Source organism: Salmo salar, chromosome ssa06 (assembly GCF_905237065.1).
Source record: "Salmo salar chromosome ssa06, Ssal_v3.1, whole genome shotgun sequence".
Taxonomy (NCBI): Eukaryota; Metazoa; Chordata; class Actinopteri; order Salmoniformes; family Salmonidae; genus Salmo; species Salmo salar.
The window spans coordinates 7,733,230-7,752,735 of record NC_059447.1 but is presented as its reverse complement, the minus strand read 5'-3'; the positions used below and the strand labels follow the sequence as shown (position 1 = coordinate 7,752,735).

The 19,506-nt window shown below is 44.2% G+C and overlaps 1 protein-coding gene across 2 annotated transcripts in view; it reads right to left on the bottom strand.

The window, feature by feature from the left end:
• Nucleotides 1-19,506, bottom strand: part of LOC106592407 (4-aminobutyrate aminotransferase, mitochondrial) — a 60,736-nt gene that overhangs the window by 23,332 nt on the left and 17,898 nt on the right. For both annotated transcript variants that reach the window (XM_045719679.1, XM_045719680.1), the window contains exons 2-5: nt 15,086-15,219; nt 11,537-11,634; nt 9,651-9,680; nt 9,037-9,154 (exon numbers count right to left, since the gene is read on the bottom strand). In XM_045719679.1, the coding sequence (XP_045575635.1) occupies nt 9,037-9,154; nt 9,651-9,680; nt 11,537-11,634; nt 15,086-15,155 (316 nt within the window). In that variant the 5' untranslated portion in view covers nt 15,156-15,219. The remainder of the gene's footprint in view (nt 1-9,036; nt 9,155-9,650; nt 9,681-11,536; nt 11,635-15,085; nt 15,220-19,506) is intronic.

Genomic DNA, 19,506 nt, shown 5'->3' with positions numbered 1-19,506 from the left:
GGAGTCAAATACAAGCTATAACCTAACCAACTATTGTAGTGTAGAAGACTGATTCCCACTGATGTAGCATATGAAACACAACAGTGTTTGACTGCACTATCAGCCTTATATAAAGATCTGCATAGCAGTTCCAGTTTCCACCACTAGGGGCCAGTACGAGAAGAGGGAACCCCTCAGACACCAGGGCCCGTTCCACAAAGAGTCTCAAAGTAGGAGTGCTGATCTAGGATCTGTCTATCTCAGGGTTCTCCAACTCTGTTCCTGGAGAGATACCCTCCTGAAACCTCTCCAGGAACAGATACCCTCCTGAAACCTCTCCAGGAACAGATACCCTCCTGAAACCTCTCCAGGAACAGATACCCTCCTGAAACCTCTCCAGGAACAGATACCCTCCTGAAACCTCTCCAGGAACAGATACCCTCCTGAAACCTCTCCAGGTAACAGATACCCTCCTGAAACCTCTCCAGGTAACAGATACCCTCCTGAAACCTCTCCAGGAACAGATACCCTCCTGAAACCTCTCCAGGTAACAGATACCCTCCTGAAACCTCTCCAGGTAACAGATGCCCTCCTGAAACCTCTCCAGGAACAGATGCCCTCCTGAAACCTCTCCAGGAACAGATACCCTCCTGAAACCTCTCCAGGAACAGATACCCTCCTGAAACCTCTCCAGGAACAGATACCCTCCTGAAACCTCTCCAGGAACAGATACCCTCCTGAAACCTCTCCAGGAACAGATACCCTCCTGAAACCTCTCCAGGAACAGATACCCTCCTGAAACAGGGTTGGAGAGCCCTGGTTGATATATTCTTAATGATCCTGGATCAGCAGTCTTACTCTGAGACACTTTGTGGATACGGGCCCTGAAGTTATAGAGCCCCATCATCCTAACCTACCACTTCCCAACACACCTGGGTTCAAATACTATTTGATATTTTCCGAATACATTTAGAATTTGCTTTAGCCTGCCTGGAGCGCCAGATGGGCAGGGTTTTTGTATTTTTGAGCCACTCTATTGGTCCATTAAAGCCAGGCCACCGCAATCAAACGAAGAAAATCTATATAAAATAGTATTTGAACCCAGGTCAGTTAACACAAAGAATGTATAATCTGGGTGAAAAACATGTGGTTCTCCATGACAGCTGTGTTAGCCAGAAAAACTAGACATGACATGCAGCCTGGCTTCATACCCAGATACTAGCATGAGGATTTCAAGCTTAGTTTAGAGCGAGGCAGCAAGGCAGGTAATACCATGGTTGCTCATTGAAGGTTGTGATTGTGTGTGTGTGTGTGTGTGTGTTTGTGTGTGTGTGTGTGTACTTTGACGGAAAGTGCACCGGGTGTATAGCCAAGGGCTGTGTGTGTTTGGAACAATACAGTGTGTGTGATCTCTGCTTCATGGCTTTATCTCAGTATTCCAGACCACTGTTATGCCTCAGAGAGAGACAGAGAGAAAGAGAGAGAGGAAGAGAGAAAGACAGAGAAATTGAGAGAGAGACAGAGAAATTGAGAGAGACACAGAGAAATTGAGAGGGAGAGAGAGACACAGAGAGAGACAAATTGAGAGAGACAGAGAGAGAGAGAGAGACAGAGGGGTGGGGTTATAACAGGTCTTGTGATTATTTGAGAGGAAACTCAGACAGTGAATGAGAGGATTTATTTGAAATGGTTATGTAATTGCATTGGTCCAGGGCAGGGACCTGTGTGTGAGTGGCCTGTGACAGGGTGAGTCATTGACCTGTCTCCATGCAGTCTGTTAGACAGAAACTGATTGGATAATATTAATAATAAATACTGTCAAACCCCACCACAATGTCCTGTCCTGGTAAGCCTGGCCTCTGTGGCTGTGTGTGTGGGTCTATCTTCTGTGTGTATGTGTGTGTGCGTGCGTGTGTGTTAAACGCACCATCTCCCCTCTTATTAAGCTGTCGCTGAGTTGTCACAGCGAGTTTACATCAGGACATGCTTCTGGTAACCTTAGCAACCAGGGCTATGTGTTACTATGGCAGCATTAGTCCCTGAGAGAGAGAGAGAGAGAGAACGCCATCACTTTACCACTAACCCTACTGTAGATCCCTGTCCTGTCTGACTGGACCACGACACTTTATCACTAACCCTACTGTAGATCCCTGTCCTGTCTGACTGGACCACAACACTTTATCACTAACCCTACTGTAGATCACTGTCCTGTCTGACTGGACCACAACACTTTATCACTAACCCTACTGTAGATCCCTGTCCTGTCTGACTGGACCACAAAACTTCATCATTAACCCTACTGTAGATCACTGTCCTGTCTGACTGGACCACAACACTTTATCACTAACCCTACTGTAGATCCCTGTCCTGTCTGACTGGACCACAAAACTTTATCACTAACCCTACTGTAGATCACTGTCCTGTCTGACTGGACCACAACACTTTATCACTAACCCTACTGTAGATCCCTGTCCTGTCTGACTGGACCACAACACTTTATCACTAACCCTACTGTAGATCACTGTCCTGTCTGACTGGACCACAACACTTTATCACTAACCCTACTGTAGATCCCTGTCCTGTCTGACTGGACCACAACACTTTATCACTAACCCTACTGTAGATCACTGTCCTGTCTGACTGGACCACAACACTTTATCACTAACCCTACTGTAGATCCCCGTCCTGTCTGACTGGACCACAACACTTTATCACTAACCCTACTGTAGATCCCTGTCCTGTCTGACTGGACCACAACACTTTATCACTAACCCTACTGTAGATCACTGTCCTGTCTGACTGGACCACAACACTTTATCACTAACCCTACTGTAGATCACTGTCCTGTCTGACCACAACACTTTATCACTAACCCTACTGTAGATCACTGTCCTGTCTGACCACAACACTTTATCACTAACCCTACTGTAGATCCCTGTCCTGTCTGACTGGACCACAACACTGTATCACTAACCCTACTGTAGATCCCTGTCCTGTCTGACTGGACCACAACACCTTATCACTAACCCTACTGTAGATCACTGTCCTGTCTGACTGGACCACAACACTTTATCACTAACCCTACTGTAGATCCCTGTCCTGTCTGACTGGACCACAACACTTTATCACTAACCCTACTGTAGATCACTGTCCTGTCTGACCAGACCACAACACCTTATCACTAACCCTACTGTAGATCACTGTCCTGTCTGACTGGACCACAAAACTTTATCACTAACCCTACTGTAGATCACTGTCCTGTCTGACTGGACACAAACACTTTATCACTAACCCTACTGTAGATCCCTGTCCTGTCTGACTGGACCACAACACCTTATCACTAACCCTACTGTAGATCACTGTCCTGTCTGACTGGACCACAACACTTTATCACTAACCCTACTGTAGATCCCTGTCCTGTCTGACTGGACCACAACACTTTATCACTAACCCTACTGTAGATCACTGTCCTGTCTGACTGGACCACAACACTTTATCACTAACCCTACTGTAGATCCCCGTCCTGTCTGACTGGACCACAAAACTTTATCACTAACCATAACCAGTGGGGTAGTGGAGGGTAAACGTTTTTCATAAATATTTAATTTGGAGCAAGCAGTTACTCACCTACAGCAGAAAAATGCATTGAAATTATACAGGGCGTTACTTGATTTACCATGAATGGCGATCAGAGTTGACCAACTATATGTTTACTACATCACTGGCTTTAACCTGCTAACTCCTACTGCATGTAATCTGGTCCTTAACCTGCTAACTCCTACTGCATATAATCTGGTCCTTAACCTGCTAACTCCTACTGCATGTAATCTGGCCTTAACCTGCTAACTCCTACTGCATGTAATCTGGTCCTTAACCTGCTAACTCCTACTGCATGTAATCTGGCCTTAACCTGCTAACTCCTACTGCATGTAATCTGGTCCTCAACCTGCTAACTCCTACAGCATGTAATCTGGCTTTAACCTGCTAACTCCTACTGCATGTAATCTGGTCCTCAACCTGCTAACTCCTACTGCATGTAATCTGGTCCTCAACCTGCTAACTCCTACTGCATATAATCTGGTCCTTAACCTGCTAACTCCTACAGCATGTAATCTGGTCCTTAACCTGCTAACTCCTACAGCATGTAATCTGGTCCTCAACCTGCTAACTCCTACTGCATGTAATCTGGTCCTCAACCTGCTAACTCCTACAGCATGTAATCTGGTCCTCAACCTGCTAACTCCTACTGCATATAATCTGGTCCTTAACCTGCTAACTCCTACTGCATATAATCTGGTCCTTAACCTGCTAACTCCTACAGCATGTAATCTGGTCCTCAACCTGCTAACTCCTACAGCATGTAATCTGGTCCTCAACCTGCTAACTCCTACTGCATGTAATCTGGTCCTCAACCTGCTAACTCCTACTGCATATAATCTGGTCCTTAACCTGCTAACTCCTACTGCATGTAATCTGGTCCTTAACCTGCTAACTCCTACAGCATCTATTGATATCTGGATTGTGCCAATGTTGCCGTTTGTTATATGTTAACTATCTATCTCCTTTAAATGTTAATCCACCTTCTCTCTGGGTAGAATGTACCTCTCCTGTTCTATTATAGTCCTAGTCAGAGAGATTCTCAACTAGAATAGCTACATTGTGTCCTTCCTCCACTTCCTGACAGTTCCATTAGGTTTCATAACATCACTGTAGAATGTTCTAAGTTAATAGGAGACATACTGTAGATACACATTTACATCATTAATGACTACATGGAAATCCATCAGGAAAAAGTCTAATATGCCGCACACGCACACACACTTATCCTCATAAACCAGATAGGACATGAATAAATCAGTCCCTGAACAGATGGCTTCTCTCTCAGTCCAGAGTCCAGAGATGTCCAGAGTCCTAGAAACACTCCACACGCCCTAAATGGCTCCCTATTCCCTACATAGTGCTCTGGTCAAAAGTAGTGCACAAAGGGAAAAGGGAGCCATTTAGGACACAAACACTATCAATCCATTGAAGTGCAGAGCAGCGTCCAGTATTTAGAAGCTTTATCATTGAGAGAACAGAAAGTGTTAGCTACTCTGTCAGGTCACGACCCAGCCTGAAATACGATGCTTCATGGCTAATGGCTAATGAGTAGGAGCAGTATATACAGTAACTTCGGAAGTATTCAGACCCCTTGACCTTTCCACAATTTGTTACATTACAGCCTAATTCCAAAACTGGTTAAATTGTTTTTTCCCCCTCATTTATCTACGCACAATACCCCACAACGACAAAGCAAAAACAGGTTCACTTTTTTTGCTAATTTATTACAAGTAAAAAACTTAAATATCACATTTACATAAGTTTTCAGACCCTTTACTCAGTACTTGGTTGAAGCACCTTTGGCAGCGATTACAGCCTAGAGTCTTCTTTGGTATGACGCTACAAGCTTGGCACACCTGTTTTTGGGGCGTTTCTCCCATTCTTCTCTGCAGAGCCTCTCAAGCTCTGTCAGGTTGGATGGGGAGCGTCGCTACACAGCTATTTTCAGGTCTCTCCAGAGATGTTCGATCAGGTTCAGGTCCGGGCTCTGGATGGGCCACTCAAGGATATAAAGAGACTTATTCTAAAGCCACTCCTTCATTGTCTTGGCTGGGTGCTTAGGGTCGTTGTCCTGTTGGAAGGTGAACCTTCACCCCAGTCTGAGCGCTCTGGAGCAGGTTTTCATCAACGAACTCTCTGTATTTTGCTCTGTTCAGCATTGCCTCGATCCTGACTAGTCTACCAGTCCCTGCAGCTGAAAAACATCCCCACAGCATGATGCTGCCACCACCATGCTTCACAGTAGGGATGGTGCCAGGTTTCCTCCAGACGTGATGCTTGGCATTCAGGCTAAGTTCAATCTTGGTTTCATCAGACCAGAGAATCTTGTTTCTCATGGTCTGAGAGTCTTTAGGTGCCTTTTGTCAACTCCAAGCGGGCTGTCATATGCCTTTTACTGACGAGTGGCTTCTGTCTGGCCACTCCACCATAAAGGCCTGATTAGTGGAGTGCTGCAGAGATGGTTCTCCCATCTCCACAGAGGAACTCTAGAGAGCTCTGTCAGAATGACCATCGGGTTCTTGGTCACCTCCCTGACCAAGAACCCTGATTGCTCAGTTTGGCCCAGGCAGCCAGCTTGGTGGTTCCAAACTTCTTCCATGTAAGAATGATCGAGGCCATTGTGTTCTTGGGGACCTTCAATGCTGCATAAATGTTTTGGTACCCTTCCCCAGATCTGGGCCTCCACACAATCTTGTCTCTGAGCTGTACGGACAATTCCTTCAACCTCATGTCTTGGTTTTTGCTCTGACATGCACTGTAAACTGTAGGACCTTATATAGACAGGTGTGTTCCTTTCCAAATCATATCCAATCAATTGAATGTACCACAGGTGGAGTCCAATCAAGTTGTAGAAACATCTCAAGGATGATCAATGGAAACAGGATGCACCTGAGCTCAATTTACAGTCTCATAGCAAAGGGTCTGAATACTTATGTAAATAAGGTATTTCTGTTTTTCAATTTTTATAAATTTGCCAACAAATCACTTTGTGATTATGGTGTGTGTAGATTGCTGAGGATTTTTATTTATTTAATCAATTTTAGAATAAGGCTGTAATGTAGCAAAATGTGGAAAAAGTGAAGGGGTCTGAATACTTTCAGAATGCACTGGATATACACATATACACACACACACCATTTTTGTAACCTTTATTTTAACAGGGAAAACATATTGAGACCTTGTTTTTTTTTTTACACATGTGCCCTGAATACACAACATACAGTCAATATACCCAAACATATAGAACCTTTAAATACTAAAACACAGTCATGGGAAGCACAAATAAAACATCACAAATCACCCTGAAAAACTGTTACATTCCTCCACAAATGATCCCCAATCAATACTTTAACTCTACATAGCTGAGAGGAAGTAAAGACAAGGTCATCATTAACTGCCTTACCTGTCCTAGACCTCATCATAACTAAACACATGAGGACAAGGTCATCAATAACTGCCCTATAGGTCCTAGACCTCATCATAACTAAACACATGAGGACAAGGTCATCATTAACTGCCCTATAGGTCCTAGACCTCATCATAACTAAACACATGAGGACAAGGTCATCATTAACTGCGCTATAGGTCCTAGACCTCATCATAACTAAAACACATGAGGACAAGGTCATCATTAACTGCGCTATAGGTCCTAGACCTCATCATAACTAAACACATGAGGACAAGGTCATCAATAACTGCCCTATAGGTCCTAGACCTCATCATAACTAAACACATGAGGACAAGGTAATCATTAACTGCGCTATAGGTCCTAGACCTCATCATAACTAAAACACAAGGACAAGGTCATCATTAACTGCTGTATGTGGCCTAGACCTCATCATAACTAAAACACAAGGACAAGGTCATCATTAACTGCTGTATGTGGCCTAGACCTCATCATAACTAAAACACAAGGACAAGGTCATCATTAACTGCTGTATGTGGCCTAGACCTCATCATAACTAAAACACAAGGACAAGGTCATCATTAACTGCTGTATGTGGCCTAGACCTCATCATAACTAAAACACAAGGACAAGGTCATCATTAACTGCTTCATGTGGCCTAGACCTCATCATAACTAAAACACAAGGACAAGGTCATCATTAACTGCTGTATGTGGCCTAGACCTCATCATAACTAAAACACAAGGACAAGGTCATCATTAACTGCTGCATGTGGCCTAGACCTCATCATAACTAAAACACAAGGACAAGGTCATCATTAACTGCTGTATGTGGCCTAGACCTAAACCACTGTAATCTAAGTCTCTCGCCTCCAGCTGCTTTCTGTGTTGCAATGTCAGGCTAAAAAACACAAGGTCTTCTCAGGTATGTAGCTTTTGGTTTGCAGCATTCTATAATATAGTAATATAACACAGTAATATAACAATATCATAATATAGTAATATAACATAATAATATAGTAATATAATATAATATAGTAATATAAAATAATATAATAATATCATGTAATAACAATAATAATATAGTAATATAACATAATAATAAGATCCTATAATAAAGTAATATAACAATAATATCATATAATAAAAATAACCTACACTAATATAATATATAATAATAATACAGACTCTTTTCTCCAAAGAGACTTACAGTCATGCATACATTTTAGGCATGAGTAGTCCTGGGAATCAACCCCACTATCCCGGTGTTGCAGACGCCCTGCTCTACCCAGCTACAGTGAACCGCTAACCTTGAGAGTCTAGGGTCGCAAGTTCAACACCTGCCAAGCAGAAGTGCTGTGGTGTTAAAATGGGAAAATGCTACGCTACAGATAAGTTGCTTACCTCCAGCACGCTACTCTGTCAAACTATAGAACACATGACTAGCTAGATCTTCTAGACACCAACCGATAAGGATGGAGTAGGCTTGTGTGCTAACCAATAGGAATAGAGGAGATGTGTGTGCTAACCAATAGGAATAGAGGAGATGTGTGGGCTAACCAATAGGAAGAGAGGAGATCTGTGCACTAACCAATAGGAATAGAGGAGATCTGGGTACTAACCAATAAGGATGGAGGAGATCTGTGTAAATCAAACAACATTTTATTGGTAACATACACATGGTTAGCAGATGTTATTGCGAGTGTAGCGAAATGCTTGTAGTGTAGCGAAATGCTTTTATTGAGCAATAAGGATGGAGATGTGTATACTGACCAGTAAGGATGGAGGAGATGTGTGTACTGACCAATAAGGATGGAGAAGATGTGTGTACTGACCAGTAAGGATGGAGGAGATGTGTGTACTGACCAATAAGGATGGAGGAGATGTGTGTACTGACCAATAAGGATGGAGAAGATGTGTGTACTGACCAATAAGGATGGAGGAGATGTGTGTACTGACCAATAGTGATGGAGAAGATGTGTGTACTAACCAATAGGGATGGAGGAGATGTGTGTACTAACCAATAGTGATGGAGGAGATGTGTGTACTGACCAATAGGGATGGAGGAGATCTGTGTGTAGACGTCCAGCATGCGGTTTCCGTCCACGTCCACCAGGTAGTTTCCTCTGCTCTCCTCATAGTTACAGAAGAAATTGATTGCTCCCACGTTCTGGGGGGAGGGAGAGAGTGAGATGGACAGAGAGAGAGGGACAGAGAGAGAGGGACAGAGAGAGAGGGACAGAGAGAGAGGGACAGAGAGAGAGGGACAGAGAGAGAGGGACAGAGAGAGATGGACAGAGAGAGATGGACAGAGAGAGATGGACAGAGAGAGAGGGACAGAGAGAGAGGGACAGAGAGAGAGGGACAGAGAGAGAGGGACAGAGAGAGAGGGACAGAGAAAGGTACAGAGAAAGGGAGAGAGAGAGAGAGAGAGAGAGAAAGAGATAAGGTAGTCATTCAGTTAACTCAGTCTAGACACAGAGAGAGACTGTGTGTCTGTCTCCGTTGTGTGTCTGTGTGTGTCTGTGTGTGTGTGTGTGTGTGTGTGTGTGTGTGTGTGTGTGTCTGCGTTATGTGTGCACGCATGCAAGTGTGTGACCCAATAATGCATTGTTTTATTCCATCATCAAAACAGCCTCACACACACACACACTCTCTTGGCGTACCTGCATCTCTCCCAACTGTTTGGTCAGCTCCTGGTGGGGGAGGAGAAGGAGGGAGGGGGAGGAGAGAGGAGGAGGGAAGAGGGAGGGGAGGAGAGGAAGAGAGAGATGTCATGTCAAGGTGGTTCCTCAACAGTTTGTTAATGTATCTCAAAATGGCAGCCTATTCCCTCCATAGTGCACCTCCCTATGGGCCCTGGTCTAATGGCAGCCTATTCCCTCCATAGGGTTCTGCTTGGGACGAAGCCTGTGTGCAACAGAGTGTTCAGGATGGGTGTGTACAGTCCACTGTTCCCATCACAGGGTCACACAGAGGTCACCATTAACCTCTTACGACACCAATCGCATAGGGGGCAGTATTGTTACTTTCGGATGAAATACGTGCCCATATTAAACTGCCTCCTACTCAAACTCAGAAGCTAGGATATGCATATTATTAGTAGATTTGGATAGAAAACACTCTGACGTTTCTAAAACTGTTTGAATGATGTCTGTGAGTATAACAGAACTCATATAGCAGGCAAAAACCTGAGAAAAATCCTACCAGGAAGTGGAAATCTGATGGGTGGAATCTTTCCAAGTCATTGCCTATCTAACACACAGTGACTAAGGATTCATTTTGCACTTCCTAAGGCTTCCAATAGATGTCAACAGTCTTTAGAACCTTGTTTCAGCCTTTTGCAGAGAACAGAGAGCGAACAAGAAGGTGGGGAAGTTGTTGACTCAGGGAAGGACATCAGTTCATTGGCGCGCATTCACGTGAGGAGTTAGCTGTGTTCCAAAACGTTTTTCAAGACAATGGAATCGTCCGGTTGGAATATTATTGAAGTTTGACGTTAAAAAGGCCCTAAAGATTGATGCTTTACAACGTTTGACATGTTTGAACGAACGTAAATATAACTTTTTTTACTTTTCGTCGTGACATTTTCCGCACGCTTCCTACATTTGGAGTAGCTAACTGAACGCGCTAACAACAAGGAGCTATTTGGACATAAATTATGGACTTTATCGAACAAAACAACATTTATTGTGGACCTGGGATTCCTGGAAGTGCCTTCTGATGAAGATCATCAAAGGTAAGTGAATATTTCTAATGCTATTTATGATTTTAGATGACTCCAAAATGGCGGGTATCTGTATTGCCTGATGTATTTTTCTGAGCGCCGTACTCAGATTATTGCAAGGTGTGCTTTCCTTGTGAAGCTTTTTTAAAATCTGTCACAGCGGCTGCATAAAGGAGATGTTCATCTATAATTCTTTGAATAACAGTTTAATATTTTATCAACGTTTATGATGAATATTTTTGTAAATTGTTGTGCTGATTCACCGGAGTATTGGAGGCTAAATATTTTCTGAATGTCACGCGCCAATGTAAAATGCTGTTTTTGGATATAAATATGAACTTTATCGAACAAAAAATGCATGTATTGTGTAACATGATGTCCTAGGAGTGTCATCTGATGAAGATCGTCAAAGGTTAATGCTTCATTTAGCTGTGTTTTGGGTATTTGTGATGCATCTAGTTGCTTGGAAAATGGCTGTGTGGTTATTTTTGTCTATGTACTCTCCTAACATAATCTAATGTTTTGCTTTCGCTGTAAAGCCTTTTTGAAATCGGACAACGTGGTTCGATTCAGGAGAAGTGTATCTATAAAATGGTATAAAATAGTTGTATGTTTGAGAAATTGAAATTATTAGATTTGTGGTTTTGAATATGGCGCTCTGATTTTTCACTGGCTATTGTCAAACTCGGTGTCATATGAAACATCAACAATGTCAAACAGAACAAGCCTTTTTAACAGATAGCAATTATTCCTACTGGTTCATTGTGCTGTTAGTGACATACAGAGAATCAGGCCCGGCATTTAACCCACTGTGTGGTTCAGTACCTTGGAACGGGGTCCTGGGACCTCGGTCTTCATGGAAGGCCCATCGTATTCAAACTCCATCTGAGTCTTAGCTGCTGCCTTACTGACATACCTGCAGCCTGTCCACACACACACACACACACACACACACACACACACACACACACACACACACACACACACACACACACACACACACACACACAGAGAGAGAGAATGTTAAGGCAATGCTGTGTTGCTGACTTGTCCTGCAGAAGATCCTTCAACTTAACCTTAGACAAGGACAAACCCTCCATTCATTATGTGATGCTGTATCAGCCTTAGTTCCTGTCTGTCTGGCCACAGGGTCTGTAGGGTGATATCATTAGTCTGTCTGGCCACAGGGTATGTAGGGTTAAATCATTAGTCTGTCTGGCCACAGGGTATGTAGGGTTAAATCATTAGTCTGTCTGGCTACAGGGTCTGTAGGGTTAAATCATTAGTCTGTCTGGCTACAGGGTATGTAGGGTTAAATCATTAGTCTGTCTGGCCACAGGGTATGTAGGGTTAAATCATTAGTCTGTCTGGCCACAGGGTATGTAGGGTTAAATCATTAGTCTGTCTGGCTACAGGGTCTGTAGGGTTAAATCATTAGTCTGTCTGGCCACAGGGTCTGTAGGGTTAAATCATTAGTCTGTCTGGCCACAGGGTCTGTAGGGTTAAATCATTAGTCTGTCTGGCCACAGGGTATGTAGGGTTAAATCATTAGTCTGTCTGGCCACAGGGTATGTAGGGTTAAATCATTAGTCTGTCTGGCCACAGGGTCTGTAGGGTGATATCATTAGTCTGTCTGGCTACAGGGTATGTAGGGTTAAATCATTAGTCTGTCTGGCCACAGGGTATGTAGGGTTAAATCATTAGTCTGTCTGGCCACAGGGTATGTAGGGTTAAATCATTAGTCTGTCTGGCCACAGGGTCTGTAGGGTTAAATCATTGGTCTGTCTGGCCACAGGGTCTGTAGGGTTAAATCATTAGTCTGTCTGGCCACAGGGTCTGTAGGGTTAAATCATTAGTCTGTCTGGCCACAGGGTATGTAGGGTTAAATCATTAGTCTGTCTGGCCACAGGGTCTGTAGGGTTAAATCATTAGTCTGTCTGGCCACAGGGTATGTAGGGTTAAATCATTAGTCTGTCTGGCTACAGGGTCTGTAGGGTTAAATCATTAGTCTGTCTGGCCACAGGGCATGTAGGGTTATATCATTAGTCTGTCTGGCTACAGGGAATGCAGGGTTATACCATTAGTCTGTCTGGCAGCAGGGTGATATCATTAGTCTGTCTGGCCACAGGGTGATATCATTAGTCTGTCTGGCCACAGGGTATGTAGGGTGATATCATTCATCTGTCTGGCCACAGGGTCTGTAGGGTTAAATCATTAGTCTGTCTGGCCACAGGGTCTGTAGGGTTAAATCATTAGTCTGTCTGGCCACAGGGTCTGTAGGGTGATATCATTAGTCTGTCTGGCCACAGGGTATGTAGGGTTAAATCATTAGTCTGTCTGGCCACAGGGTATGTAGGGTTAAATCATTAGTCTGTCTGGCTACAGGGTCTGTAGGGTTAAATCATTAGTCTGTCTGGCTACAGGGTATGTAGGGTTAAATCATTAGTCTGTCTGGCCACAGGGTATGTAGGGTTAAATCATTAGTCTGTCTGGCCACAGGGTATGTAGGGTTAAATCATTAGTCTGTCTGGCTACAGGGTCTGTAGGGTTAAATCATTAGTCTGTCTGGCCACAGGGTCTGTAGGGTTAAATCATTAGTCTGTCTGGCCACAGGGTCTGTAGGGTTAAATCATTAGTCTGTCTGGCCACAGGGTATGTAGGGTTAAATCATTAGTCTGTCTGGCCACAGGGTATGTAGGGTTAAATCATTAGTCTGTCTGGCCACAGGGTCTGTAGGGTGATATCATTAGTCTGTCTGGCTACAGGGTATGTAGGGTTAAATCATTAGTCTGTCTGGCCACAGGGTATGTAGGGTTAAATCATTAGTCTGTCTGGCCACAGGGTATGTAGGGTTAAATCATTAGTCTGTCTGGCCACAGGGTCTGTAGGGTTAAATCATTGGTCTGTCTGGCCACAGGGTCTGTAGGGTTAAATCATTAGTCTGTCTGGCCACAGGGTCTGTAGGGTTAAATCATTAGTCTGTCTGGCCACAGGGTATGTAGGGTTAAATCATTAGTCTGTCTGGCCACAGGGTCTGTAGGGTTAAATCATTAGTCTGTCTGGCCACAGGGTATGTAGGGTTAAATCATTAGTCTGTCTGGCTACAGGGTCTGTAGGGTTAAATCATTAGTCTGTCTGGCCACAGGGCATGTAGGGTTATATCATTAGTCTGTCTGGCTACAGGGAATGCAGGGTTATACCATTAGTCTGTCTGGCAGCAGGGTGATATCATTAGTCTGTCTGGCCACAGGGTGATATCATTAGTCTGTCTGGCCACAGGGTATGTAGGGTGATATCATTCATCTGTCTGGCCACAGGGTATGTAGGGTGATATCATTCATCTGTCTGGCCACAGGGTTTGTAGGGTGATATCATTAGTCTGTCTGGCCACAGGGTATGTAGAGTGATATCATTAGTCTGTCTGGCCAGAGGGTATGTTGGGTGATGTCATTAGGCTGTCTGGCTACAGGGTGTGTAGGGTGATATCATTAGTCTGTCTGGCCACAGGGTATGTAGGGTGATATCATTAGTCTGTCTGGCCACAGGGTATGTAGGGTTAAATCATTAGTCTGTCTGGCTACAGGGTCTGTAGGGTTAAATCATTAGTCTGTCTGGCCACAGGGTATGTAGGGTGATATCATTAGTCTGTCTGGCCACAGGGTATGTAGGGTGATATCATTAGGCTGTCTGGCCACAGGGTATGTAGGGTTATATCATTAGGCTGTCTGGCCACAGGGTATGTAGGGTTAAATCATTAGGCTGTCTGGCCACAGGGTATGTAGGGTTATATCATTAGGCTGTCTGGCCACAGGGTATGTGGGGTGATATCATTAGACTGTCTGGCCACAGGGTATGTAGGGTGATATCATTAGGCTGTCTGGCCACAGGGTATGTAGAGTGATATCATTAGGCTGTCTGGCCACAGGGTATGTAGAGTGATATCATTAGGCTGTCTGGCCACAGGGTATGTAGGGTGATGTCATTACCCTGTGGCCAGACAGCCTATGTAGGGGGAAATCATTAGGCTGTCTGGCCACAGGGTATGTAGGGTGAAATCATTAGGCTGTCTGGCCACAGGGTATGTAGGGTGATATCATTCGTCTGTCTTAACCATGTAGCTGACCTCTGTTTTATGATTGAGGAAGCTGACTCATTAAGAGAATGTAGTTGTGTGACGTTTCTCTCAGTGTGTGTGTGTGTGTGTGTGTGTGTGTGTGTGTGTGTGTGTGTGTGTGTGTGTGTGTGTGTGTGTACACCAAACGGGATATAACTGGTATAGAGCATTAGCTGATTGCATATAGATATTACCTCTAACAGACATAACCTCTACACACGACTGTTCCTACTAGCTCTGTGTGTGTGAGCGGTGTGTACCTGGTGCAGTGAACCTGAGGTTCTGCTGGAGGGAGAGGACCAGCTGCCTGCTGAGCAGAGAGGACGCCATGACTCAGAACAACAGAATGATGCAGAGAGAGAAAGACAGTCCTCAACACCTGCCTTCACGCCACCTGAAGACGGAGGGAGAAATGTCAGTCATATACAATCAGAGGACACACACAGAGACAGAGACAGAGAGAGCTCTAAGGCATAGGTACAGTTCTCAGAGCAGTGGTTTTAACTGAGAATCCATCCTACAGCACCACAACAAGTCTGACAGACAGTGTAGAGGTTAGCAGCACAGTGACAGACAGTGTAGAGGTTAGCAGCACAGTGACAGACAGCGTAGAGGTTAGCAGGTCAGTGACAGACAGTGTAGAGGTTAGCAGGTCAGTGACAGACAGTGTAGAGGTTAGCAGGTCAGTGACAGACAGTGTAGAGGTTAGCAGGCCAGTGACAGACAGTGTAGAGGTTAGCAGGCCAGTGACAGACAGTGTAGAGGTTAGCAGCACAGTGACAGACAGTGTAGAGGTTAGCAGGTCAGTGACAGACAGTGTAGAGGTTAGCAGGTCAGTGACAGACAGTGTAGAGGTTAGCAGGTCAGTGACAGACAGTGTAGAGGTTAGCAGGTCAGTGACAGACAGTGTAGAGGTTAGCAGGCCAGTGACAGACAGTGTAGAGGTTAGCAGGCCAGTGACAGACAGTGTAGAGGTTAGCAGCACAGTGACAGACAGTGTAGAGGTTAGCAGGTCAGTGACAGACAGTGTAGAGGTTAGCAGGTCAGTGACAGACAGTGTAGAGGTTAGCAGGTCAGTGACAGACAGTGTAGAGGTTAGCAGGTCAGTGACAGACAGTGTAGAGGTTAGCAGGTCAGTGACAGACAGTGTAGAGGTTAGCAGGTCAGTGACAGACAGTGTAGAGGTTAGCAGCACAGAGACAGACAGTGTAGAGGTTAGCAGCATAGTGACAGACAGTGTAGAGGTGTGTGTGTGTGGGGAGGCGTTATTGGGGGGGGGGGGTGATAACTAAAAGGCATCTGAGGACAACACTACCTGTCTCATTCCATCTGCACTAGATAGACCCTGATGAAGCCATACTGACACCTATAGACAGATGACTGTAACTCTGGTGCAGCCATACAGTACTGTTATGTAGACAGATGACTGTAACTCTGGTGCAGCCATACAGTACTGTTATGTAGACAGATGACTGTAACTCTGGTGCAGCCATACAGTACTGTTATGTAGACTGATGACTGTAACTCGGGTGCAGCCATACAGTACTGTTATGTAGACAGATGACTGTAACTCTGGTGCAGCCATACAGTACTGTTATGTAGACAGATGACTGTAACTCTGGTGCAGCCATACAGTACTGTTATGTAGACTGATGACTGTAACTCTGGTGCAGCCATACAGTACTGTTATGTAGACAGATGACTGTAACTCTGGTGCAGCCATACAGTACTGTTATGTAGACAGATGACTGTAACTCTGGTGCAGCCATACAGTACTGTAATGTAGACTGATGACTAACTCTGGTGCAGCCATACAGTACTGTTATGTAGACTGATGACTGAAACTGACTGGCTTCACTGATACCATAGTTGCAACATTCTGGAAACTTTCCCAAAATCCTATCAGGTTTTGATCAACTGTATGAATCCTATCAGGTTTTGATCAACTGTATGAATCCTACCAGGTTGTATAAACTGTATAAATCCTAATCAGGTTGTATAAACTATATAAATCCTATCAGGTTGTATAAACTATATAAATCCTAATCAGGTTGTATAAACTATATAAATCCTAATCAGGTTGTATAAACTATATAAATCCTAATCAGGTTGTATAAACTATATAAATCCTAATCAGGTTGTATAAACTATATAAATCCTAATCAGGTTGTATAAACTATATAAATCCTAATCAGGTTGTATAAACTATATAAATCCTAATCAGGTTGTATAAACTATATAAATCCTAATCAGGTTGTATAAACTGTATAAATCCTAATCAGGTTGTATAAACTGTATAAATCCTATCAGGTTGTATAAATCCTATCAGGTTGTATAAACTATATAAATCCTATCAGGTTGTATAAACTATATAAATCCTATCAGGTTGTATAAACTACATAAATCCTATCAGGTTGTATAAACTATATAAATCCTATCAGGTTGTATAAACTACATACATCCCCAGGTTTTCCTTAAATCCTGGTTGGAGGATTATGTATTTTCTGCTGATTCTGTGAATCTTCAAACCAGGATATATGGAATTTGGGGAATTTTGTAGAAGCCAGATATACTGACTGGTTTAACTGGTACACCTGCATCCTTCATCTGGACAGAGACAGCAAAGAATCCCCGACTAAAACAACATCTCACTAACACACAGGAGAACCCTGAGACTTAGGTCAGCCTGTCTGGGGACATCATCTAACAACCAACAACATTATGTGCCCGTCCACACATACACACACTACGTCAACTATAATGAGGGATGGAGAGAGGCAGACAGAGAGACTACGTCAACTATAATGAGGGATGAGAGAGGCAGACAGAGAGACTACGTCAACTATAATGAGGGATGGAGAGAGGCAGACAGAGAGACTACGTCAACTATAATGAGGGATGGAGAAGGAGAGAGGCAGACAGAGAGACTACGTCAACTATAATGAGGGATGAGAGAGGCAGACAGAGAGACTACGTCAACCATAATGAGGGATGGAGAGAGGCAGACAGAGAGACTACGTCAACTATAATGAGGGATGGAGAGAGGCAGACAGAGAGAATACGTCAACTATAATGAGGGATGGAGAAGGAGAGAGGCAGACAGAGAGACTACGTCAACTATAATGAGGGATGGAGAAGGAGAGAGGCAGACAGAGAGACTACGTCAACTATAATGAGGGATGGAGAGAGGCAGACAGAGAGACGACGTCAACTATAATGAGGGATGGAGAGAGGCAGACAGAGAGAATACGTCAACTATAATGAGGGATGGAGAAGGAGAGAGGCAGACAGAGAGACTACGTCAACTATAATGAGGGATGGAGAGAGGCAGACAGAGAGACTACGTCAACTATAATGAGGGATGAGGAGAGAGGCAGACAGAGAGACTACGTCAACTATAATGAGGGATGGAGAGAGGCAGACAGAGAGACTACGTCAACTATAATGAGGGATGGAGAGAGGCAGACAGAGAGACTACGTCAACTATAATGAGGGATGGAGAGAGGCAGACAGAGAGAATACGTCAACTATAATGAGGGATGGAGAAGGAGAGAGGCAGACAGAGAGACTACGTCAACTATAATGAGGGATGGAGAAGGAGAGAGGCAGACAGAGAGACTACGTCAACTATAATGAGGGATGAAAGAGGCAGACAGAGAGACTACGTCAACCATAATGAGGGATGGAGAGAGGCAGACAGAGAGACTACGTCAACTATAATGAGGGATGGAGAGAGGCAGACAGAGAGAATACGTCAACTATAATGAGGGATGGAGAAGGAGAGAGGCAGACAGAGAGACTACGTCAACTATAATGAGGGATGGAGAAGGAGAGAGGCAGACAGAGAGACTACGTCAACTATAATGAGGGATGGAGAGAGGCAGACAGAGAGACGACGTCAACTATAATGAGGGATGGAGAGAGGCAGACAGAGAAACTACGTCAACTATAATGAGGGATGGAGAGAGGCAGACAGAGAGAATACGTCAACTATAATGAGGGATGGAGAAGGAGAGAGGCAGACAGAGAAACTACGTCAACTATAATGAGGGATGGAGAGAGGCAGACAAGAGAATACGTCAACTATAATGAGGGATGGAGAAGGAGAGAGGCAGACAGAGAGACTACGTCAACTATAATGAGGGATGAGAGAGGCAGACAGAGAGACTACGTCAACTATAATGAGGGATGGAGAGAGGCAGACAGAGAGACTACGTCAACTATAATGAGGGATGGAGAGAGGCAGACAGAGAGACTACGTCAACTATAATGAGGGATGGAGAGAGGCAGACAGAGAGACGACGTCAACTATAATGAGGGATGGAGAGAGGCAGACAGAGAGAATACGTCAACTATAATGAGGGATGGAGAAGGAGAGAGGCAGACAGAGAGACTACGTCAACTATAATGAGGGATGGAGAAGGAGAGAGGCAGACAGAGAAACTACGTCAACTATAATGAGGGATGGAGAGAGGCAGACAGAGAGAATACGTCAACTATAATGAGGGATGGAGAAGGAGAGAGGCAGACAGAGTGACTACGTCAACTATAATGAGGGATGAGAGAGGCAGACAGAGAGACTACGTCAACTATAATGAGGGATGGAGAGAGGCAGACAGAGAGACTACGTCAACTATAATGAGGGATGGAGAGAGGCAGACAGAGAGACTACGTCAACTAT